The sequence below is a fragment of the Pygocentrus nattereri genome, chromosome 29, assembly GCF_015220715.1.
Source record: "Pygocentrus nattereri isolate fPygNat1 chromosome 29, fPygNat1.pri, whole genome shotgun sequence".
Taxonomy (NCBI): Eukaryota; Metazoa; Chordata; class Actinopteri; order Characiformes; family Serrasalmidae; genus Pygocentrus; species Pygocentrus nattereri.
In genome coordinates this window covers 18,760,454-18,785,988 of record NC_051239.1, presented here as the reverse complement: position 1 = coordinate 18,785,988, position 25,535 = coordinate 18,760,454, and the positions used below count along the sequence as shown (strand labels likewise).

General features: G+C 43.3%; 1 protein-coding gene across 3 annotated transcripts; it reads left to right on the top strand.

Annotated features, from left to right (window-relative positions):
- The first annotated feature begins 4,090 nt into the window (after nt 1-4,090).
- On the top strand, nt 4,091-25,024 carry LOC108433122 (DDB1- and CUL4-associated factor 1). Of its 3 annotated transcripts, none has more exons than XM_017707473.2 (25): nt 4,091-4,145; nt 7,276-7,399; nt 7,508-7,584; nt 7,730-7,803; nt 8,187-8,300; nt 9,020-9,157; nt 9,794-10,363; nt 11,812-11,913; nt 12,146-12,304; nt 13,042-13,221; nt 13,367-13,576; nt 14,332-14,501; nt 14,776-14,900; nt 15,411-16,485; nt 18,594-18,812; nt 19,000-19,198; nt 20,264-20,346; nt 20,476-20,560; nt 20,819-21,052; nt 21,466-21,559; nt 21,696-21,800; nt 22,085-22,158; nt 22,274-22,366; nt 23,454-23,739; nt 23,870-25,024. In XM_017707473.2, exons 1-25 carry the CDS (start codon nt 4,106-4,108, stop codon nt 23,923-23,925), a joined length of 4,686 nt encoding a protein of 1,561 aa, XP_017562962.1. In that variant the 5' UTR covers nt 4,091-4,105; the 3' UTR covers nt 23,926-25,024. The 3 variants fall into 3 exon arrangements, with proteins under 3 accessions (XP_017562962.1, XP_017562961.1, XP_017562963.1); XM_017707472.2 differs by having other exon boundaries at nt 23,867-25,024; XM_017707474.2 differs by lacking the exon at nt 4,091-4,145 and adding an exon at nt 6,077-6,265 and having other exon boundaries at nt 23,867-25,024.
- The last annotated feature ends 511 nt before the right edge of the window (nt 25,025-25,535 follow it).

The window sequence follows — 25,535 nt, the reverse complement described above, 5'->3', positions numbered from 1 at the left end:
CCAGTCCATCGCAGGGCAGACAGACAGTCATTCACACACTCACACCCAGGGGCAATGTAGCATGTCCAATTGGCCTGACTGCATGTCCTTTGGGAGGAAAGACAGAGAGACAGAGAGGACCCCGGTCGCCTGGCCGGGGAATCGAACCCAGGCCTTCCTTGCTGTGAGGCAACAGCTCTACCCACTGCAGCACTGTGCCACCTACTTCAAAACAAACAAGAAACATTTATGCCCCCCAACACACACACACACACACACACACTCACTCTAAATCACTGTTATCCAAATTCACAAAATGAGAGCCTCTCCATGGATCACCACCTTATCGTGGTGGAGAGGTTTGTGTGCTTGAATGATCCTAGGAGCTATGTTGTCTGGAGCAAAAGCTCCTGGTAGGGACTCCCATGGCAAACTGGTCCTAGGTGATATATACGCTAGATATAGTCGGGCTCACCTCAACACACAGCTTGGGCTCTGGGTCCAATCTCCTTGAGAGGGGCTGGACTTTTTTCTTTTCTGGAGTTGCCCATGGTGAGAGGCGGCGGGCAGATGTGGGCTTTCTCATAACCCCTCGACTCGGTGCCTGTATGTTGGGGTTTTCCCCGGGGGACGAGAGGGTAGCTTCCCTACGCCTTCGGGTTGGGGAACGGGTCCTGACTGCTGTCTGTGCTTATGCACCGAACAGCAGTTCAGAATACTCAGCCTTCATAGAGTCCTTGGGAGGAGTGCTTGAAAGTGCTCCTCCTGGAGACTCGATTGTCCTACTGGGGGACTTCAACGCTCATGTGGGCAACGACAGTAAGACCTGGAGGGGTGTGATTGGGAGGAATGGCCTCTCTGATCTGAACCCGAGTGGTGTTCAGTTTTTGGACTTCTGTGCAAACCACAGTTTGTCCATAACGAACACCATGTTTGAACACAAGGATGTCCATAAGTGCACATGGCACCAGGACACCCTAGGCCGCAGTTCAATGATTGACTTTGTAGTCGTGTCAAGGTAGTTGGTGCCTGTCGGGGCGGTAAATCCTCGAACCCGGTGGTGGACACCCCAGGTGAAGAAGGAGTCCTACCGGACATGGTTGGCCTGTAGGACACCAGAGGCAGCTGGCAGGTATCGACAGGCCAAGCGATCTGCGGCTTCAGTCGTTGCCAAGGCAAAAACCCGGGTGTGGGAAGAGTTCGGTGAGGCCTTGGAAAGTGACTTTAAGTCGGCTCCGAAAAGATTCTGGCAAACCGTCAGGTGACTCAGAAGGGGAAAGCAGTGTGCCACTAGCACTGTATATAGTGGAGATGGTGTGCTGCTGACTTCGACTGAAGACGTCATTGGGCGGTGGAAGGAATACTTTGAGGACCTTCTCAATCCCACCAACACGTTCTCCAGTGAGGAGGCAGAGTCTGGGGACATGGGAATAGGCTTGTCCATTACTGAGGCCGAAGTCGCTAAGGTAGTTAAAAAGCTCCTTGGTGGCAGGGCTCCAGGGGTGGATGAGATCCGTCCCGAGTTCCTCAAGGCTCTGGATGTTGTGGGGCTGTCTTGGCTGACACGCCTTTTCAACATTGTGTGGACATCGGGGGCGGTGCCACTGGATTGGCAGACTGGGGTGGTGGTGCCTCTTTTTAAAAAGGGGACCGGAGGGTGCGTTCCAACTACAGGGGAATCACACTTCTCAGCCTCCCTGGTAAGGTCTATGCAGGGGTACTGGAGAAGAGAGTCTGGCTTGTAGTCGAACCTCGGATTCAGGAGGAGCAGTGTGGGTTCCGTCCTGGTCGTGGAACAGTGGACCAACTCTTCACCCTCTCCAGGATCCTAGAGGGCTCATGGGAGTTTGCCCAACCAGTCCACATATGCTTTGTGGATCTGGAGAAGGCATTCGACTGTGTTCCCCGGGGTATTCTGTGGGAGGTGCTTTGGGAGTACGGGGTACATGGCTCTTTGCTACGAGCCATTCAGGCCCTGTACAAACAAAGCAGGAGTTTGGTTCGCATGGCCGGCAGTAAGTCAGACTTGTTCCCAGTGAGAGTTGGACTCTGTCAGGGCTGCCCTTTGTCACCGATTCTATTCATAATTTTAATAGATAGAATTTCTCGGCGCAGTCAGGGGATGGAGGGTGTCCGGTTTGGTGACCTCAGGGTCACATCGCTGCTGTTTGCAGATGATGTGGTCCTATTGGGGACATCAGGCCGTGAACTTCAGCTTTCACTGTATCGGTTTGCAGCCGAGTGTGAAGCGGCCGGGATGAGGATCAGTACCTCCAAATCCGAGGCCATGGTTCTCACGCGGGAAAGGGTGGAGAGCCCTCTCTGGTTCGGGGATGAGCTCTTGCCTCAAGTGGAGGAGTTTAAGTATCTCGGGGTCTTGTTCACGAGTGATGGTACAAGGGAGCGGGAGATTGACAGGCGGATTGGTGCTGGGTCAGCAGTGATGCGGGCTCTTTACCGGTCTGTTGTGGTAAAGAAAGAGCTGAGCCATAAGGCAAGGCTCTCGATTTACTGGTCGATCTACGTTCCCACCCTCACCTATGGTCATGAGCTTTGGGTAATGACCGAAAGAACGAGATCGCGAATACAAGCGGCCGAAATGAGTTTCCTCCGCAGGGTGGCTGGACTCTCCCTTAGAGACAGGGTGAGAAGTTCGGTCATCTGGGAGGAGCCAGTTGAGGTGGTTCGGGCATCTGGTTAGGATGCCTCCTGGACGCCTCCCTTGGGAGGTGTCACAGGCAAGTCCACCGGGGAGGAGACCCCGGGGAAGACCCAGGACACGCTGGCGCGACTATATCGCCCAGCTGGCCTGGGAGCGCCTCGGAATCCCTCCCAGGGAGCTAGTTTAAGTGGCTGGGGAAAGGGAGGTCTGGGCCTCATTGTTCAGGATGCTGCCCCCGCGACCCGAACCCCGGAGAAGCGGAAGATGATGGATGGATGGACAAAATGAGAGGGAATCAATTTCAGGAATGCAGTAATCCAGATCAAATTTTCCAAATTAATTAGATCGCAACTTTTCAATAATATGTCCAGAGTAGTTTTGGCCTGATCTTGTGATCAGGGAAGAAAATAAGGGTGGGAGGAGCATATTACCCAGGGAGGATTCTTCCCTTTAAATGATCAACCTATTCATGTTCATCGTCTAGATTTATCGTGATAAGTAAAATGCCACAGAACGGATTAGTGTGAACCGTCTAGACTTTAAGTGTATAGTGTATATAGTGTATGACCTCGTATAGACTATGTATCTTACCGTGGCCATTCATATCATTTTATTCCCAATCTAATTATTATTATTACCTGTTGTTTTGTTAAAGCGCTGTTGTCCTAGGTGACCAAAAAAACAGAACTGGTGATAAGTTATGGAAATTCTTCAAAGTTGGTCTTTAAATAAAGCGTTACTTAAAAATGAGACATATAAAGTAAAGGATGTTAATAACCTATTTTCATGAGCCGAAAATTATGTATTTAAACTAAAGCTGACCTAAAAATCCCCAATATTAGCTAATGTTAGTTTACCATGGTGAAAACACAGGGAGCGTAGTCGAAGCACTTGTTAAAAAACAACTCTACACTCAACATTGCTGTGAAAAGGTACTGCTTTATGGTTTTATGGCTGTAAATACTGTACAATAGTTTGGACACCTTTAATGCATCTAGTGAAATACATATTTATACATTTCTAAAACTCTCCCAACGCGCGAGCTTTAGTCTATTCTGTTAGTATATCAGCCTTTTATTTCTCGGTTATGGCAGAAGGCCGGACTTAAATTCCGTTCCAGAAAGTAAAAATCCTTCCCAGGATTTTCTTCCAACTTCCAAGCTCCCTGGTGCTTTGATCTAACTAGAGAAGCCAGGCCGTGGGAACAAAATCCTGGTAAGGATTTTTACTTTCTGGACCTGAATTTTACACCTCTGTCAGCCTTGTTTCAGTATCTGAGTTTGAAAAGTCCCTGCCAGTGTGATTAAAACTCTATTAGACGCGGTCATTTCCACACCCTTCCCCCCGCCTGCCTCCGCCTCTGACGTTTATCTCAACACGGCAGCTGTCACGAGTCAACAATGTGCGGCTTTACGCTGCCAGACAAACTTCAGGATTATTACCAAGCACGAATAAACTCAGAAAATGATAGTACGCATACGACTCTCGGCTTTGAGACGACCAGGTGAGTCCAGTGTACCTGCTTCCGTCCTTCATCATCCACCAGACGTTCACATGAACCGGTTCTTCCCGGTGAATCATCTGAACCGACTCGTACTGAATCGAACTGTTTGAAGCGTCCAGCGCAGGGGTGCACAGTGCCCAAGGCTGCTGGCTGCATGTTCTCGTTCAAAACAAGCTGAAACACCCCTGACCCACTTGTTTAAACTCGGCCTTCAAACAAACTGGCCGAACTTCTGTGTGGTGCACTATGGGAGTCATGGATTGGCTTATGTCTTCAAAGAGTGCACATGTAAACAAATACATTTGTGTTGTTTATTTATTTGTTTTGTTTCATTTACAAACATGCTTGTTGTGACAGTAGCCACTACTACCTCGCACACTCAAACAGAAGCTCGTATCGTGATATCGATGAAAATGCGATTTTCTCATGCAGCCCTGTTGGTTAGAATGAAATCCTGCAGCCGTGCTGCAGACTGATGGCTTGTAGTAAAATAATTATAATCTTTATCAGTTTAACATACCAGACAATACTACACAGGGGCAGTTGTGGGCTGGACATTAGGGAACCGGCCCTGTGACTGGAAGGTGGCCGGTTCGATCCCCAGTGCCGACAGTCCATGACTGAGGTCTCCTTGAGCAAGACACCTAACCCCCAACTGCTCCCCGGGCGCCGTGGATAGGGCTGCCCACCGCTCTGGGCAAGTGTGTTTGTTTCTAATTCTATATTGTTGCAATATTAAAAACATTACAATATTACATTGTAAGAAATGAAGAGCAATCTCTTTGAAGTTGCTTACATTCTCTCTGTAGACTGTAGCTGGCCTCCTCGTTCTGTTATGAGGAGACTGACGTCTCATTGCGATATTTCACGGTACTCTTTTTCAAAGCTCTTCACGCAGTGCAGCAACAATCTTTGCGCCAAGCCATGAACATGTGTCCCTTGACTGAATACAAAATTCACTTAACCTTTAGTTAAACTACTTGTTATATCTAATATTTATTATTGTAAGATTGCTGTAAAACTATTATAAGGTTATTTAACTTAGACATTTTATTACTTAAGTAATTATATTTAGAGATATTATCACACTATATTGGCAGATCATTTGCCAATACAAAAGTATCTGCCAATATTATGAGATAATTTGATACAGGGTAACATAGAAGCAAAATAATGAACAGGAACGTGTCATGGACCAATGTTTTGAGTAGTGACCCCAACACTGGAGCTATCTGTACTACTTTAGCATTGTGTACGGCGTGCTGATCTGTGCAGGGGTCTGCTCTGACTGAAAAAAAACAAAGTAAGCTTTGGATGTGTAGCGTAAACATTTGCCTCTCCGCTTTAGTTCAAAACGTTAGCTACAGCACAAATCATTTATTGGTCAAATAGATAAACTGCTTATTAAAAAAAAAAAAAAAAAAAAAGGAGGAGGTTAGGGAACTGGCCCTGTGACCGGAAGGTCGCGGGTTCGATCCCCAGCACCCACAGCACATGACTGAGGTGTCCTTGAGCAAGACACCTAACCCCCAACTGCTCCCCGGACGCTGCGGATTGGGCTGCCCACCGCTCCGGGCAAGTGTGCTCACTGCCCCCTAGTGTGTGTGTATGTGGTGTTTCACTTCACGGATGGGTTAAATGCGGAGGTGAAATTTCCCCGTTTGTGGGTTAGGGTTAGGGTTAACTAAATTCAATGTATGTAAAAAAAAAGGCCACTCAAGTGATGACCACTTATAAAAAGGATCACCTCTGGAGTTGCTTATAAAAAAAACTGTAAATCGATTCATTGATTCATTGATTCATGAAACGGGCGCTTCGAACCAAACCCGTGTTTTGTACATCGCGGCGAGCACTGACCAATCAGCGGCCCGCATTCGCAGCGCAGCCGAAAACATGCCTGCGTCATTAAAACACGACCGCGGTCGCGCAGACGTGACGCTCGGAACGTGGTCGCCATGATAAGCTTCATGCCCGCGGCGGTCCGACACTGACGGGTCTCGGGAAGACGCGCTGTGCGCTGAACACGCTCTGGGCGAGTAGACCAGCCCGTCCGTCTCCGTTCGCCCAGCTGCAGAGGGAGTGGAGCGAGAACAGCGGGCAGGGCTGGGCGGAGAACTGAGGTAGGGCGCGCTAGCACGCGCTACATGCTAGTTAGCATGTGGCTACGCGCCCGTGGCGCTGCAGAGCGTTGAGCTGTGTTGTTAGCGTTAGCCGTGCTGCGGCTAGCTGGCTAAAGCGGCCGTCCGGCGCTGTAAACGAGCGCGTGTTCCGCGAGTCGACGGTCTTACTTCGCTTCTTAGCCGAGCACTGTGTTCTGGGTCCTGCCCGCGAGCTAACGTGGTCCGCTCGACCCCTCGGCTGAGGCGAGCCCAGCTGCCGGAGTGCGGTCAGGGTCCCTCGGCGGTGTGGCTGGGCACCTGCTCGTATGGCGAGGACGGGGTTGTGTGTGTGACCGGTTGGTTTTATCAACGGTCCGGCGGTTGGACCTGCTGCACGTCCTCTAAAGAGCCAAAGCGCCGAGTTAACGGTGGCGTTAACCGGTTAGCTAAGCTAGGCTAGGTTAGCTGCTATGTCAGCCTACAAACGGGTCACTTTGACGGCCTTGAAAAGATCCAGCAAAGCGAGGCACCGATGCCTTGAGGTGGTCAACGGTCCGAGGGTTTACATTCGACTGCGTGTGTAAGTCGAGGCTGGCCTCTCGGGGAGTGAAATGACCGCTGGAGCCGCTGGACAGGGTCCTGTAGGAGCTGTAGGGTTCCTCTCTCCGGCGTAAATAATCAGAGTAAGTCAGCTTCGACTTTATTTGAGAAGCCGAAAGTCTCGTGAGGGCCGTTTAGCCCCAGTGTTTTGGGAGAGAGGTGGCGGGGTTTGTTTTAGAGCGCCTGCTGTTCACCTGTTGTCCCTGGAGAGGGTCTGTCTTCGAGTCTCAGCCACAGGGGTCAGGAAATCCCACTTGCTTTGCTCTTTGCGTTTCATTTTTTCGGTTAAGTCAGTTGAGATTTCCTGCTGTGATGGTTATTTTATTATTTGCTGCATTTTTATTGTATTCGCCTCGCTGGCTCGTTTCATTGTACTCCAGACCCCAAAACAGCCGACATGACAGCTGCCTCTTCCTCTCTGTGTCGTTTAGGCAGGGGGATGGCGTCTGCTGCCGAGGGCAGCGTGGACTCCAAAGCAGAGCTGACCGCTCTTCTGGAGCAGTGGGAGCGAGAGCAGCAAGGCAGCACTCAGGACCTGGTTAACATCCTCACCAAGTAAGAGAGCGCGCTGGTGCAGCGAGCGATTGCTCGGTGACTTGAATGTCATGACTCAGATCTTATTTTTTGTTTGTTTTCTCTTGTTTTTCTTTCTTTGATCTCCAGGATCTCTGAGCTTGTCGAGAGAGAGACCGAGGTGTATCACAAGGCCGATCCTGATCCGTTTGATGACCGCCATCCAGGTATTTTGTGGCTGGCTTTGTATTCTTTGCGTTTATCTTCTCTGACACAACTGTTACTGTCATGACTACTTTCTTTGCTGAAGGTTTGTTTTGGGTAGTTTTAGAGTGTTTTTCATGTCTTTGTTCTGGATGTCTGTTCACTTAGGGCGGGCAGACCCCGAGTGCATGCTTGGCCACCTTTTGAAGATCCTGTTTAAGAATGACGACTTCATGAATGCGGTAAGAGACGCAGTCAGTTGAGTCTACTCAGACATAATTACAGCCCTGCTAAATTCATGAGGACAAAACATTAGATTTCCAAAAATCACACATTTCACAGATTTTCACAGAAATGCTACGTTTCTCAGTAGTTATTGAATTGGAGAGCGATATGGTCCATAAAGCTGGGTGATGTAATTACATTACTTTTCATATGCTAAGATGCTATAAATCCAGTTAAACACAACTAATAGTTTTTTTTTTTTTTCCCCTAATCAAATTTTGCATTTCAGTCACCTGCAGTTGGAGTTTTCAGTGCTTGTAGCATGTTCAGGTTGTGTAGCAAACACTGATGCAGGCTTTGATGCCAGGCAGCATGTGTGCTAATTGCGTTTGTGTTGTAGTTGGTGAACTCGTATGTCATGACAAGCAGAGAAGTCCCTCTGAACACCGTAGCTTGTAGACTGCTGCTGAACATCATGCCAGGCCTCGAGACTGCAGTGGTCTTTCAGGAGAAGGTAAGAAAGATAATTTCGTCTTCTGAGTAGGAATCAAAAGATGCTTAGAGCACACTGGCACACTGGGGGGCAGGTTGCTAACTCACTCGCCACAGCGGTACTGATGATTTAGTAGTTCTTCCTGAAATGCTCTTTTCTAGTTTGCTAATGCACTCTCCCACACATTTACTGAGAGATTCCACATCTCGTCTTTGGTCTTCCGTTTGAGAAACTCGCTCTTTCCACCCAAACTCTTGGGGAACTGAGCAGGTTTTCAGATTTACAAATATACAATGGCATATTGTAGAGTTTGTCTGAGGAATCCTATGTATAGTTAGAGTGGCAAGGCTTTGGAGGACCAAAAGGGAGATCTACTTTGCCACTGTGCCACCCTAAGGCAAATTCTAGGTGGGCAAGAATACTAAAGACAAAACCTTACCAACTGTGGGTGAAGCAGCTAAACAAGAACGTTTCTGTACATTTGTATTTGAGTTTGTTTTCCTCTATTGAACAGCATAACGTCATACAAGTTTATTGTAGATTGAGACCTGCATCGGGTCCAAGAGCTTAATTAGGAGGTCCTGGACCCCCCCATATCTTGCACCTTGGTTTAGACTAAATATTAAATGATTGACTCTAACCAGTGTACATGCTCACTAAGCATAGGTTTTCTATGCAGCCTGACTCTATGAATGTACAGTAAAGCAAGACTGTAAATCTCTGTGTCTCTTGTTTTATAGGAGGGGATTGTGGAGCGCTTATTTAAATGGGCCCGGGAAGCAGAGCAGCCTCTAAGGATCTATGCTACAGGTCTCCTCGCTGGGGCTATGGAGAATCAAGACATTGCTGCCAACTACCGTGAGGAGAACTCTGTGCTGGTGTGTGCTCCTTCACACCGTCACGTTTTGTGGTGTCAGATACTCCAGAAACTGCAGACAGTTAATGCAGAGCCCATATAAAAATATTACTCCTGATTGTCCATCACCAGCTTTTCTCAGGCTCTTTCTCAAGAGGTCCCTGCTTTTCCCATAGTACTGTTCAAATATAGGGCCCATATAATGTAAAATAAAATCCTTGCTTTTACGATGAGTTTGATGTTTTGTGTAAACTGCCAGTCTGTATATAGAAACTAGGCTACAGCAGTTCCAGCCTGAAATTTGCATTGACATTTTTAAGGACTGCTTTTCCAGACTGAATGAGGCATAATAAAAGGCAGCCAGTCAGATCAGAGGTCATTTGCATATCTTAAAGGCACAGTAACAAAGCAGCCTGTTTAATTCTAAGGATGACTAAGCTTGAAAATGAACTATAATGAAATATTTTTGATAAATAAAACTACATGCATATTATACCTTTAAATATACCTCGGCGTGGAGGGACATAAGGAAAATGTAGGACACTACAGTTTCTTGGTTGAGCTGAATGGAATTTTACTGTTGTTACAACTTAAACTTCATGTGAATGTGAAGAGTTGGTTCGCGGTGACTTGGCTCATTGATGCATTTCCTCTGTAGGTTCCGTTAATGTTGCAGAGGCTACGAGAGCTCCAGGAGAAAGACACCGAAAACCGGAAGGAATTCCTACGGCCAAGCCCCCGCAAGAGCCTTGAGCCCCTCCTTCCGGTGGATGAGGAGGCAGTTGATGGCGAGTTCTCCCCCTGTGCCTCAACCAGCCCTTCAAACACTCATTTGGAGCAGAACAGCTTCGTGCACGATTCAGATGGCGAGATTTCTTCCCAGCCCAGTTCCGCTCAGAAAAGCGGCGGGCGAGCCAACTTGGGCGTCAAAGGGCTGATGAAACCTGCTTCAGCCCTCCAGTCGGAGACGGATGAGCATGATGGCCCTGGAGAGGGAGTGAGGGATTGGAGAAAGAGATTAGAAAGAGAGAATGGAAGAAAGGCAAAGCAGAAGCTAAATTTCTCACTGTCGGAGCCCGAGCGCAGTTTCAGCGAGCTGTCCAACAGCAGCTGGTCTGAGATGAGTCCGTGGGTGATCGGGAATAACTACCATCTGTACCCGCTCACGCCTGGCATAGAGCAGCGCCTTATTCTGCAGTACCTCACGCCTCTTGGAGAGTACCAGGAGGTAAGTTTGTGTTTAGGCAACAGTAATGCTTTTCTGTGCTCCAGAGCAGGATTAGGTATTATTCAATCTGGAAACTGTTGGGAGGTTTTCCTTAAGTATTCTCTTAGGTGATATAATTGTTCTTATATGAAAAAAGAAGTGCTTATTTATGCTCAGCACTTTCATATATCTCATGTGTTATTGTTTGTATTCTTTAAAATAAGGTATAATTATTTTTAATAGATGTTTTAATAGGAGGGTTTGTGATCCTGTGCTATACATAGACTAAGCATTTTCTTTCCACAGAATCTTGTGACTCTGCCATCTTTCCATCTCAAATCTCATTAACTTGGTGCTTTTCTTAAACACTGCATAACTAGATGTACCTGAATTCTTTTGCACTAAGTGTGCAGTTAAGCAGTGATAATAGCAAGCCACCCAAGCCTAGTCCAGTAAGCAAGGTGTCAAAAGTCCGCTTGATTTGACGTTGCCGAAATGTTCTGATACTACTGTAAGCAGCGCATAGAATATGGCCCCTATTCATCAAAAGATGCGTAAAAGAGAACAGATTTCACTTTAATAACACACAAACTGCTCTGCATGTGATTCATGAAACGGTCATACAAGGTGGAGGCAAGCAGAGATTAAGTGTATGATGGTTTGGCTTCAGTGCGTGAAATCAAGCATCAGCCTACCAGTACCTTGTTTGCATATCATTTACATGAAGCACATTCTAATTCATGCAAATGTTTCGTTGGGAGCCAGTAAAACAACATTCGGAGGCTGTGCTCATAAGTGGAGGTTGAGCACTGAGTGCACTGCTCCCTGATGACTAAACTGTGTAAATATAGTGTAAATGTAATGCTAGAATTAAAACAACTGGAAATAATAAAATGTGAAACAAACAAAACAACTCAGTTGTTGCAAGACAGTAGTCGGTAGAATTATGTGATTGTGTAGTGTGAATATTTTCCTAAAATAACACAATTTAAATGCTGTATTACTGCAGTTTGAGATGCTTCTGCTCTAGCTGTTTTTTTTTTGTTTGTTTTTTTTTTTTTTTCTTGACTGGTGTCAAATCAAGGCTCAAGTTTACATGCACTACTTCCAGACATGAGTTTGACCGTGCAAATACACCAATGATAATGGTGATAACGGTACTTTGATGAATAAGGGCCAGGATGTGAATAGATGGAGGCTGTATACATAGCAGAAGGAAGAGCTGATCTGAAATACTCTTAACATTTAGTAGTGAAATGAATTATTCATCAGAATTAAATTAATTATAAATAAATTAAATCAGAATTAATTACTTGGCCCTAAAATGCTAATTCTTTAATTTGTCTAAAATATTTAATTATTTTAATAAAAAAAAAAATTCAGCTCAAATTTGAAGGGATGTTTTAATGATATGGGAAGAATGAAATTACAGTGAAACTGATTCTAACACTAGTTTGTTTTGTCTGCAGCTGTTGGCTGTGTTCATGCAGCTTGGTGCTCGGGAGCTTCTCATGCATTACATGGATCTCAAACAGACCAATGATGTCCGGCTAACCTTCGAGGCCCTTAAGGTAACACACCATGTCCTAAGGTAACACTATAAACAATGTTATGTAATCTGGACTCATGGTTAGACTAGGCTGACTCACAGCCTAGAGTCAAGCACATTGGAAATATTGATTGAAATCACTAAATGGGTGTAGTTTTTTTTCCCTGGTGTTTCATGGAGCTTTCCAATAAAACAGTGACCATATAGATTCAAACTGTGTAACTGTTTTATTTATTATTGTTTTGTTTTGGCAGTACCTGGCCTCTCTCTTGCTGCATAAGAAATTTGCAGCAGAGTTTGTGGCTCACAGTGGAGTGCAGAAGCTTCTGGAAATCCCACGGCCCTCTATGGCTGCTACCGGAGTCTCTTTGTGTCTGTATTACCTAGCCTACAATCAGGATGCTATGGAGAGGGTAGGTGGTGTTCACAGTTGAGCTTACAAGCACACCAGCTGCTTTGTGTAGACTGGTCCACTGTTTGGAATGGACACAAGTAAAAACATAACAAACTAAACTAACTCGACTAGTAAAATACTTCTCAATTTGCAAGTTGATTGTACAAATAGAAAAACTTCTCTCTGTGTTGGGATTGAATCCACGGTGCAGTGTCGCGAGGATGGTTTTCCAATCACCTGTAGGCCTGTTTGCGTTCCCCATTTACATTTCTATACGTCACGATAGAAAAACGACTAAAAGCTTAAGCAGCGCTCGCTAGCTTTCTTCTTGATTACATACCTTTATCAGACCTGCTTCTTGCCAGTCTAATTTCGTTTTTTGCATTGTGGACTGTTTTTTTTTATTACTTTTAATTGGCTATCTAATTTGCCAAATAACAAAGCTAGAAGAGCCCCCCTCTGTTTCTGTAATTTAATTGGTCCTGAGAATAAAGCAATATATGCATTTCACCTAGATGCCAGGCTTTTATTTTTAACCTTTTAAGTTTAAAACTTGCATACTATGAGCCCGTATAGAGGAAAATATTCTTTAACATGACCTCAGAGACACTTCATGTCTATGCAGCCTGTTTACAATTTTGAGGCACTGCTAAGGATGATCCTGTCTTGACTCAGAAAATGTCTGTATAAAACATGGGGACTTCTGATACTTTATGCTGTTTGGTTGTAGTTTCTAGTGTTTTCTGTCTCTTGCAGGTGTGTATGCTGCCTCACTCTCTGCTAGCTGAAGTTGTGAGTTATACCCTGTGGCTGCTGGAGTGTTCTCATGCCTCTGGCTGCTGCCATGCCACCATGTTCTTCTCCATTTGCTTCTCCTTTCGAGCTGTGCTGGAACTGTTCGACAAACAAGACGGCCTGCGACGTCTTGTTAACTTGGTGCGTGTGTACACATATGGAGACGAACTCAAGACATGGGTTTTGATCTATGTGGCCAAACATATTGCATCCCTTGTAATCATGGCACATTGTCCTGATATGCCGGGTCTTGTGGGTCTTTCTTTGTTGTTGTGTATTTGCACAGATAAGCACGTTGGAGATCCTTAACCCAGAAGACCAGGGGGCACTGTTGAGTGATGATGAGATCTTCTCCAGCAGACAGACAGCCAAGCACACATGCATGGCTCTGCGGAGGTACTTCGAGGCGCATTTAGCTATCAAAGTGGAGCAGGTCAAGCAGTCTTTGCAGCGCACTGAGGGAGGAGCACCTATACATCCCCAGCCATACTACAAGGTATGTGTGTACTCCTCTATATAAAGTACATTTTCAAATGTATGTTGTCTCCTTAAAATCCCCTTTACAAATGACTGTTCACTGACTGCCAGCAGCACACATTACGACTGTAAAATGCAACAGTATTGTCACACAAGCTAGGAAAATTACTCCTGTGCAAATACAAGGAAGATCAGTCGCACACCTGTGAAAGAACAGCTACAGTTTGGCTTTTTTGTTTGCCTGCAGAAAAGTCCGCTTGGCAAACGAAATCCAAACGACTTTGGATTTACTGACTGATGTACAGACTGCTTGTTCTTTTTAGAATGAATTGATTTGAACCTTACTTTCAGAAAATAAACTGTTTCGATTAATAGCACCCCCTTGTGGGGAATCTGAGTTATTGTGGATAAAATAATGTGCGTATTTCACAATTGTATTATTTTATTAATTTTTATTTTTTGCAGTGAAGATGACATTCCTCTAGTTGGGATTAATATTTCTAGAAAAAATTAATTGGAACTAAAGTTTTTGTTATTTTAGAGCTATAATATTTTAGTATAAGCTGCAGCTCTGTCTGCACATGCCTACTTTATTGCATTTGTCTTTTAATCAAATGCCATCATTTAAGGCACATTCATTCTCCCTCGTGTGCACAAACATTTAGCTTTATATTTACATCAACAGCTTCATTCAGGGTACATGTGGTCAAAGATTCTTGGCTCTGAAGTATGTTTAGAGATCAGCACACATTTATTTACTTGTTTGTGTTTCAGCCCTGCTCCTACACCCATGATCAGGTGGTTGAGATGGTGGAGTTCCTGATTGAGTATGGGCCGGTGCGCCTGTACTGGGAGCCTGCAGAGGTCTTCCACAAACTCTCTTGTGTGCAGCTCCTACTGCAGCTGATATCCATAGCCTGTGACTGGAGAACGTATTATGGCAGGTAACGAGGAGAGAATGACGTGGCATTTCAATGTTATAAGTACGGAACCCCCTAAGACATGTTTACAAAGCTTACTCAGTAAATATAGTTTCCTAAAAATGTTTCTTTTATGTTAACATTCATTGGCACAAAGAGAAATAAATGATCGAACTTGATCTTTGACAGCCAGCCCTGGTTTGATCCTTCCTACCTTATGGTAATATACAAGTTTCAGGGTGTTTTAATTGGCTGACGGATGTAACCGATATTTTGTGGTTAATATTTTCTCTCCTAGGAGTGACACAGTGCGATATGCACTGGACATTCTCAGCATCCTGACTGTTATCCCGAAAACTCAGCTTCTTTTGGCTGAGAATGTGGCTGTGTTAGATGAGGGAGGGTCTACCATCTCAACAGTAGGTAAGGGATTGTTGTAAAATGGTGTTTGTTATACTTTCATCACATTATAGGTGGGAGTTGGGAAGGAGAGAAAAGTGTGGGATAATGCTCTGCCTTACTAACAGTGTCCTTTTACTGAAAGCAGATGGTATGTAAACGTACAGAGTGAAGGGGAAATAAACTTGAACATCAGTTTTGTTTTAAAAGCACAAAAAAATCTTTACTTGGCTCACTATCGGGCCTTTTTGCTGTTGGGCCTGTTTCTTTTGTCTGGTGGAAGATCTCCATCATTCTGGTGGACTGTCTCAAACGCTACCTTTACCATCACTCTGATATGACTGTTCAGTCTACCTAGGAGTATCTACAGTTAAAATGAGCCAAGAGCTGATTGTGTTATATTTCAGAATCGGATAAACTTAAACAATACTTGTTCCCAAGTAATACAATAGGCTTCATACATATCTCATCATAGATATGATGTGGTTTGTGTTTATGGGATAATTTGTGATCGTTGCTTTTGTATATATGCAGGCATGAGCATCGTGCTGGTCGTAGCTGAGGGTGAAGTATTCGTCAATGATGCGGAAATCCAGAAGTCAGCCCTGCAGGTGGTGATCAACTGTGTGTGCGCTCCAGACAAGCGTGTGTCCAGCATCGGCAAGTTCATTGCTGGAACCCCGCGCCGCCGCCTGCCCCAGACGCACCGCGCCAGTGAGAGCGTCTTGGCCAAAATGTGGAACGTGGTCCAGTCCAACAACGGCATTAAAGTACTGCTCTCTCTGCTGACTGTCAAAATGCCCATCACAGACGCAGACCAGATCCGAGCACTCGCGTGCAAAGCGCTAGTTGGTTTGGCGCGTAGTGCCACAGTGCGGCAGATCATCAGCAAGCTGCCGCTGTTTAGCAGTGGACAAATCCAGCAGCTGATGAAGGAACCTGTGCTTCAGGACAAACGCAGTGAGCATGTGCGGTTTTGCAAATATTCAGCAGAGCTTATAGAGCAGGTGTCTGGGAAGCCGCTACTTATCGGTACAGATGTTTCGCTAGCACGGCTGCAGCGGGCGAATGTCGTTGCACAGTCACGTATTACGTTCCCCGAGAAGGAGTTGCTGCTGCTTATTCGGAACCATCTTTTATCAAAAGGCCTCACCGATACTGCTTCTGCACTCACAAAAGAGGCCGAGTTACCTATGGGCATCCACACGCATTCACATGCTCATGCTGGTGTAGCACCTTTTGCACCTGTTACCATGGCAACTCCACCCTCACCAGCCGCCATCCCAAGGACTCCTCGGCTTGCGAATGGGGTAGCGGCGCGGCTTGGAGGCCACACCCCTCATACAGTGACTTCGCCTCTTCACCCGCAGCCCCGCCCGTCTACCTCACAGCCCCCGCCCCCAGGCCCGCCTGCATCATCTCACCATACTAACAGTTCCCCTCTGATTGGGCGTATCGTGTTCTCGAGGGAGCGGCCGTCCCCCTGTGCAATAGGAGGGAAGAAGCTGCGAGTTTTGAGGCAGAAATCAGACCATGGGGCATTTAGTCAGAGTCCAGCCATGAAGAAACAGATGGATCGCCATCTCCCATCCCCTCCAGCTCTTGATAGGTCTGGTTTTACTTATTTACTTATTCAGTGCTGATTAGCATTAAAGTTTTAACTTCACAATATCAACAGTCCTATCCAACAGTGCTACTTTGGCGTTGAGACTTTGGTTGGCGAGTCAAAGTCAAGTCAAAGTTTATTAATATGACCCTTTACAACACATTGTCACACAGCAGCTTTACAGAAAAAATGGGTCCACGTCCCAGTGAGGAAGATGCACCATAGAACGCACAAATTAAGTCACATGATTTATCGCAAGTGAAATGCATAAAGCTTTTTTATTATTATTTAACTATCACTAGTAAACTGGTAAAATTATAAAATGCAGAAACGCCAGATCAGTCCTGTAGATTGTGGGATTTATTTATTAATTTAAGAGTATCAAGATATTTAAACATCTATTTTCTGGGAAAATGTATTGTTTTACAGAGTAAAGGCATCATTTTTAATTGGTCAACATACCTGAAATTCTATATGCAGTTTTGTTTTAGCTTTACATTCATGTTTTATTGTTTTATTAAAACATGGAAATGTGTTAACATTAAATTATAAATTAGTAAGTTATGGCTGCAGCTAGCAGCTGTTTCCATGATCAATGAATCAGTTCTTTGTCATTTTAATTGATCAGCACAAAGTGTAATTACTAGCTTGTTAGTAATTAAGTTTACTAATAATTAATAACTGTCAATAATGTATCATTTTATTTATATTTACACTGCACAAAATGTCTTTCAAATCTTAAAAGACCATTTTCTTGCTTTTTTTTTTTTTTTCTTTTACTTCTTCAAACAGGTCACCTACTTTGTCTTAAATCTTTTTTTTTATAACTGAGCTGTTATCAAGATCAGACCTTCTGCATTGCTCACAAAAATACCATTTTAATCGCTCAAAGATGATCAAAAAGAATACCGTCTTTTCCCTCTAATGATAAATCAGACTAAATGAATTGAGTTTTCTCTGTGCGCTGTGCTTAAATGACCGCTTCCTTCGATGGCTCACTTAATAGAAATGACTTCCAACTATTACCATGTCGTGATTTATTACAGAAGTGTGTCGAGTGGGAAGTTTACAGGCAAAGCGCATCACCGGCAGTATTGCTTATGTTGGCACCAGAGAACTTTTGTAGCCGACTACACTGGGCAATGCTTGGGTGAATCAACATGTAGCAAGCTAACACAAGCAATAGCAAAATGTGGAAAGATCCAATTTCCCTCGAAAGAAGACTTGCCATAGCAATGTGAAGGCGAGAGGCTACAATCACAGAGGTGTTGAAACCACTAATGGTGTATATGTGACTTAAACACTAATTGGTTGTAACATAAAGCCACCTTTCCTCTCACTGGCTGTCAGGGATGAAAATAAGGTGAACGTGGTTGGCAGTTTGTTGTTTACCCTTTGTGCACATAATTGTCATGTTCAGGTTGAAGTTGTTATTCAAAGTAGTAAATATATTGAGATGGAGGTCATTTTTATCAATTCTTAGTTATAAGAAAGTACATTACTACTTTAATGAAAAAAAATATCTTTAAGCTTAGATTTGAGTAAATAGACTTTTTTTTAACTACTTAAACAGATGTGAGTAATTAGTGTTTGACAGCCCCAGTGCTCTGCAGCCTCTGGTCTCTGTATGCAGCATTAGATTAGAAGCATAAGCTTTGTTAAGCCAACTAATGATTAACAAGATGCCAGCTTTTATTTATGTATGTATACATAATTAAAGTGATCGTTTAGTAATTGATTTTCTCAAGCGCTATAGGAAATGGCAAATTGACTATACAGTTGCTAAAGTTTGAGTGCTCCTGGGCAAGTTGTTTTGTAGATTTTCTCCTTGAAAATAAGTTTACACATTCTATACCGAGAAAACACTTTTAATGCCCACTGTTTGCATAATGTTTGTGTTGAATTTAACATTTTTGGAGGGAAAAAACATGAAAAATGTGGCCTGTGCAGCAGTTACTGCACAGTCTTATATTGCTTGTTTTTCCAATATGGTAAATCATAGCTAATAATTAAAAATTAAATAGAACTGCAATAGAAAATCAGCAAAACGTTGGAGTGGCTGTGAGTGTGTTCAAATTGTCTATACAACTGTAATATATTTCTGTTCGTAGTATCATAACGGAATACCTGCGGGAGCAGCATGCACGCTGTAAGAACCCGGTGACCACATGCCCCCCCTTCAGTCTCTTCACCCCCCACCAGTGTCCTGAGCCAAAGCAGAGGCGCCAGGCCCCCACAAACTTCACTGCACGACACACACGCAGGGTAGTCTACCCCAAATACGGGGGAGTTGATGGGGGCTGCTTCGACAGACATCTCATCTTCAGCAGGTACTGTAAGAGCAAGAAAATGCTGTATGTGTTCGAGTTTTGTTTAAGTCAATGCAGTTTTTTCAGTGAATGAAAAGTTGGATCTTATTCTCTGCTGTTTGTAGAAAGAACCAATGTGTGCAAGCAGAAACAGAAAGGTTAGGTTTTAATTCACCGATTTGTATGTGTTTTTGGGTGGGGTGTCCAGGTTTAGGCCGATATCAGTGTTCAGAGAAGCGGAGGAGGATGAAAGTGGCTTCATGTGTTGTGCTTTCTCTGCACGAGAGCGCTTCCTCATGCTGGGCACATGCACTGGTCAACTCAAACTCTACAATGTCTTCAGTGGACAGGAAGAAGCCAGCTACAGCTGCCACAGCTCGGCAATCACACACCTTGAACCCTCTAGGGTGCGTCTGTGTTTTACCTTTTTTCCAAGCTTTTTAATTAGTGTCTTCAGCCAGGCAACAGGTAACGCATACATTATACTAAACTCACAGGAACCACCACCCCCTCTTTTTTTTTTTTTTTTTTTTTTACAGAGATGGTAAATGTTCTTTTTCTTTTCCAAAAACAAGGTTTTGTTTCCAGTCCTTTAAGACTTGGCAGGTCGAGATGCTGATATTTCTACTTTAAAAACTTCTAATCCCTTGCATAATTTTCCACTTACTCCAGATAGTCAGTCAGCCAATACATGTTTGGAGGCCCCTCTATGGTGAAGATTTTACATATGCTATATAAAACTTTGGACAACATAACAGGGTTGCCAACTGTGGTGAAGTGACTAGAGTGAGATTTCCAGGTGGCTGGAGTGAGACTGGAGTAAAATATTGATGACTTTGCTGTGCACATATTCTTATCCATTATTATACTTCTTAGATCACTAATTTTAAACCATAAGCTTGCTCACCCAGGAGACCAAACTCCCTCTGTGTTCACACTCCACTCCATATTCCTCAGTTTGCTGTCCAGATGTGGCACAGAAGTGGCAAAGAAAATCAGATGTTATTGTGGACAGACTACATAGGCTTAAGGGAGGAAATACAGTTGTTAAAATCACAATGCATGTAAGTGCTATTACAGGATAGATTTGTTGCAGGACTGGATGAGATTATTTTTACACCCTTTCCCATCTTTTTTTATTTCTTTCAATACCTTATCCAGAAATCTGTTTTATAGATCTAGCCAGTTTGGAGCCAAACATCTTAAACCAAAGGACCATAAGGGAAAAATCGCTATTGGAGAGAACACTCGTTTTGTTTTTATTTTTCAGTTAGTTAGGTAGTTACTCTTGAAAAATCTGAGAGACTCCAGGCTTTGAGTTTATTAGCTGGTATCTCCTTCTCTGTTGGGTGTCTTTAAAAAAAAAATTAACCCCTTACATGCCTGACTATAAAATCTGTTTTGAATTATGAATTATTTGTCAAGGCTCATCTTGATCAAAATAGACATGTTGTTGATTTTGTCTCTTGCAGGATGGGTCTTTACTGTTGACCTCAGCGTCATGGAGCTATCCCTTGTCAGCCCTTTGGGGCATGAAATCTGTCTTCATAATGAAGTGAGTGTAACATATTAGTTCACTTTAAGTCACCTTAAAGGACGATATCAAGACATTTTTACCCATTACATTGTTATTGTTGTGCCAATAAATGAAAAGCTTTTTTGTTTTTTTGTTTGTTTTTTGCAGGCATTCCTTTTTAGATGATCATTATGTGGAGTTCAGTAAACTCTCCCAGGACAGAGTAATAGGAACGAAAGAACACATTGCACATGTAAGAAAGCAGGTTTAGTTATTCACACATAATGGTGGCATCAAAAAATGCATCTGAACTAATTTATATAAGAATCTTTCACCAATGCATTGCTTGTTCCCGATTGCATAATTGTGTTCACAGTTCTGTTCTTTTAAATGGTAAAATCCAATGTCCTGAAGCTGGTGTCTACTTTTTTTTTTTTTTTTTTTTTTTTTTTAAATGAATGGTGAAGACCAAGTTTTCTTTAATATTTTCTCTTGTGCTTCAATTATTCAGATTTATGACATTCAAACTGGGCAGAAGACCCTGACCCTGAACAATCCTGACCTGGCCAACAATTACAAGCGCAACTGTGCCACCTTCAATCCCACTGATGACCTTGTCCTGAATGATGGGGTCATGTGGGATGTCCGCTCAGCACAGGCTATCCACAAGTTTGACAAGTTCAACATGAACATCAGTGGAGTTTTCCACCCCAATGGCCTGGAGGTCATCATCAACACAGAGATTGTATCCTTCAAACTAGATCCGCGTCTGTCTGTACAAAATGGCACCTAATTGTAGCTAAGACACACAATTTATTGAAATCATTATATATTATCTGAAATGGTACACCTGACAGCTGGTGGTATGTTAGGTCTGTATTAATGTGAATTTAAGCATTATTCAATTAACAAATTGTACCTGAAACTAGGGGCCTGTCTCACTGGTACCGTGAATTTGTGAAGTATCAGCCTCACAAAACCTCATTTCTTCTGCTGAAAATTATCCTGTGATTGTCCACAAATGTTGCAATGACTTGGAAATGACTAGAGCCAGTTGTACTTTGTTGAAATGCAGGCGTGATGTTCCTGTTATAGTGGAACAGAATTCAAGGGACAAGCTTTCAAAGTATGCAAATTTGGTTCTTTAACTACAATCAGTGGGACTTGAGGACCTTCCATCTACTGCACACAGTACCAGCGCTGGATCAATGCAGAATCGTCTTTAACAACAATGGAACAGTCATTTATGGAGGTAACACACACACACACACACACACACACACAAATTACTCCCAAAGGAGTTTGCTAATGTCCTTGCAGCTGCATATGCTTGTATTATAATAGCTCATCAATGATTGTGGATTTTTCCTTCTTTATGGTTGTCCTAGCAATGCTACAGGCTGATGATGAGGATGACATGATGGAGCAGCAGATGAAGAGTCCCTTCGGCTCCTCGTTCAGGACTTTTGATGCCACGGACTACAAACCCATTGGTACAGCTTTAAACCAAAGTTTATTTTAAAAATGGAGTCAGCTAGTAAAGCTAGTAAACCTTGGAATAACTTGCTTTTAGACTAACTGAATAAGAATTTAATAAAACGTGTTTTCTCCTTTTTTGTCTTGCCTTTAAGTGGCACACTCCCAGTGTGCTTATCTGATAAGAGTTGACAATGGGATGATGGGAAAAGAAGGCAAAGTATGCTGAAGAAGTGTCTGAACTTGTTGCATCATACATCTAGATAAATAACTTTTGTTTGTTTGTTTTATGCCTTCCCAGCCACCATTGATGTGAAGAGGAACATTTTTGACCTCTGCACAGACACCAAAGACTGCTATTTGGCTGTCATTGAAGTAAGTTCTGTAAACCGAAATTTTGTGGATTTCCAAAATAATAACTCAAGCTGTTTTTTTGCTTTTATAATAAAAAATAATGAAGGCAAACCTGAAACGCTTTAACCTCGTGTAGAATCAGGATTCCATAAACATGGACACGGTGTGCAGGCTTTATGAAGTTGGTCGACAAAGACTTGCTGAGGAGGAAGAGGATGAGGAAGATCAGGTGAGCATATCTTGATCAAAATTGTTGATGATGATGATTATTGATGAAGACTTCTAGCATTAAATAGCATTTTATTGTAAATGCTTATGTTTAGAGCTGGTTTTGACCTGTTGGTCATACCGACCCAGTGCAGCACGCGGTTCAACGTCAGCGCAGCAGCGTAAAACTTTGGGAGAGTCTGTTCAACATAAATGATGAACTAACCTAACTTTGTGTAAATAGAGCTCAATATAGAAATATGTCCACATATGCAGTCGAGACTGACGCGGCTTTTTTCTGAATTTCTACAAACACCATTTCATTTTATAGTAAATGAGTTTGGGCTGGTTTATGTTTATGAACAGACGCCTACAGATCAACATAGTAAAGGAGCTCATCTGTGATCCTGAGTTTAAAGCCAGTTTTTATTCAACTTAAACTTGGAACTAAGTTGTAAATAAATCTGAAACTGAAACTTGTGTGTAAAAAGTGATTTCAGAGCCACTCGGTTCTCCCTGATGGAAACTGTTTACCTTCAGTGTTTTGTGCTTCTGATCATTTTAATAGACGTCAGCGTCACTAATTAATGACGTTCTATTAAAAGACTGGTTTACCAAGAGAGACGCTGGAGGACTTTCACCTGAAATGAGTTCATGAAGCCAGTCTGGTTATAAAAATAACAGGACCAGATCAGAGCCAGAATTACTCTTGACTCATTTGAAGCCAAATACTTTAGTGCTTTTACTCAAGTTGAGGTCTAGAGTAAGGACTTCTACTTTTACTGGAGTAATATTTTATTTTATTTTATTTTATTTTATTTGGGTGTCTCTACTTTAGCTCTCAAGCTGATTTGTGTACCACCTCTGCTAGAGTGTATGTGGTGTTTCACTTCACGGATGGGTTAAATGCGGAGGTGGAATTTCCCTGTTTGTGGAATTAAAAAATAATAATAATAAAAAATCACTTAAACCATCCTGAAGCAGCCTTGTCTAAAATTTCTTATTGCCTTTTATGTAAATATTTAGCTGAAAATTGATTTGAATCCATTCATTAAGGTTATAAAAAAGTAATTTTCAGAAACTGCTATTTTTGCTATCCAACCTTGCAGGAGGATGAAGATCAGGAGGAAGAGGATGATGACGACGACTCAGATGATGACATGGATGATATTGACACAGACCCCCTGCTGGCAGAGCTGGAGAATGAGAATAATGGAGAGGAAGAGGAGGAGGAGGAGGATGGCGAGCAGGATTTTTCTCCCTCTGACGACGAAGAGGTGGCCCGCCTGCTGGAAGAGGAAGGGGATGACGACGATGACGATGATGATGACGATGATGACGAAGATGATGACTCTGACGATAACGAGGGAGATGTGGACCTTGTGCTTGATAACAGTGAGTCGATGTTTCTGTGAGAGTGGATTAGGATACGCTTGCCTCTTTTTGAGAGGCTTCCTTTCAGTCTGTATGAATCCTCCAGCTGTTCTAACCCTTTCTCTCTCTCTCTCTTCTGCCTTTCCAGCAGATAGCTCGGACAATTCCGATCTGGAAGACGACATCATCCTCTCCCTGAATGAGTGAACCAGTGAGAAGAGAGGAGAAAACGGAAGCACAATCTTTCTTGTACCTCAGAAGTGAACACCGCTGAGAGTGAATGATGACAAGATGTCAGATAGTGATGCATTGGGGAAGAAGCCAGAAAATGAAGTGGTTAGCAATTAGAGGAGTGGAACACTTGGTCAGATCAAGGGCTCCTAGGCTGCAGAGGCCCTCCCTGCGATACCGTATTTGGAGGGCTCTGCAAATGCTATTAAAAATGGAATTGCTGGAAGATATAGGAAGATATAGTTTCTTACAAGGTGGCTTGATAGAGCATGTGTGATAGTTTCTAAAGAAAATCTCACAAAAAAAAATTTAGTTTTCATGAAAAAAGCTCTTTCTAAACTTCCCCCCGTTTTTGAATGTATCCTTTTGTAAGAAGTTAAATACTGACAGATGTTTTGAGAGGAGTATACTTTTAAGAACATTTATCATATTGTCTCTTTCAGTGGGTATGCCCAGAAAAACAGCAGGTGCTGTTGGTCAAAGGGGTCTAATGATGTCTGGTCACTTTTATGGTTCTACTGAACCCTGACTGGACACCCCGTGACGGTCCGTTTCAAAGGGACATTGGGCTGTCGCTCCTCTTACATAATGCCTGCTTGATTCCATCTCCCCTTAAACATCGTTGTTGGTTATTTTGCTCGCACAGTACCTTTTGAGCTTTAATCATTTTTCTTTTTCTTTCAGGACTGCCACTGTAACACAATTTTCTGTTCATGTTTTCTTATTTTTGCTCAAAATAGCAGTTGGCGCTTATATTTAGTTTTGAGAAGGCATCCTATGAGTGTGCCTTCCTTCCTGTGTACTTTATGGTATGGGTACGATTCTGAAATTCCACCAGAAATTAAGCGTGATCAGGCAACATCAGTCCTAACTGCCCAAATGTGAATTTATTTCAGGGTGCCATCTGCACCCGTGATCCTATACCAGCAATTCATTGCCCCCCCTTTATGATTTTAGGTGATTGCCCATACCTTTCCAAATGTAAAGATCCGTTGGACTTTGTACAGTATGTATGGATCAAAGTATTTTTACTATAAACATCATTAAAATGACTGTGTTACTTGTTTATCATGAAGCCTGTTTTAAGGGTTTACGTTCATTTGAGTTTTTGGGAATGTGTGGAGGAAAGATTCCTAACAGAAGAGAAATCCAGGGCTTTTAACTGCCCCTGTGTTTAGTGCCTTTGACAAACCTGTGATGCCTTAAAGAATAGAAAAGGTGTTACTGTACTTGCTGGTTAATGAAGCCCACACATACTGTTTCTGAGGTAAATGTGTACTACAGGTGCTGAGCTATGGTTCATTTTAAAGGCGAGAATACCGTCTTTGAAAAGGTAGTTAAGGGCACGAGTTCTGTATTGTCACATATCTGAAATTATCCTTCCACAGAAAAGAGCTGCTAACAGTTTAGGAGCTGAACGTGGTCCATGGTAGGAGGTCTGGAAAACTGCTCTGACCTCCTGGCTGATTAAGGCTAGCAGGCTAAAGGCGCTAATTAGCTAGCCTACCATTAGCAGTTTAAATAGCACCAACTTCATAGGAGTAGCAAACTTTAAAGCTCGCTGGCTGGCTGTGTTGGTGACACAG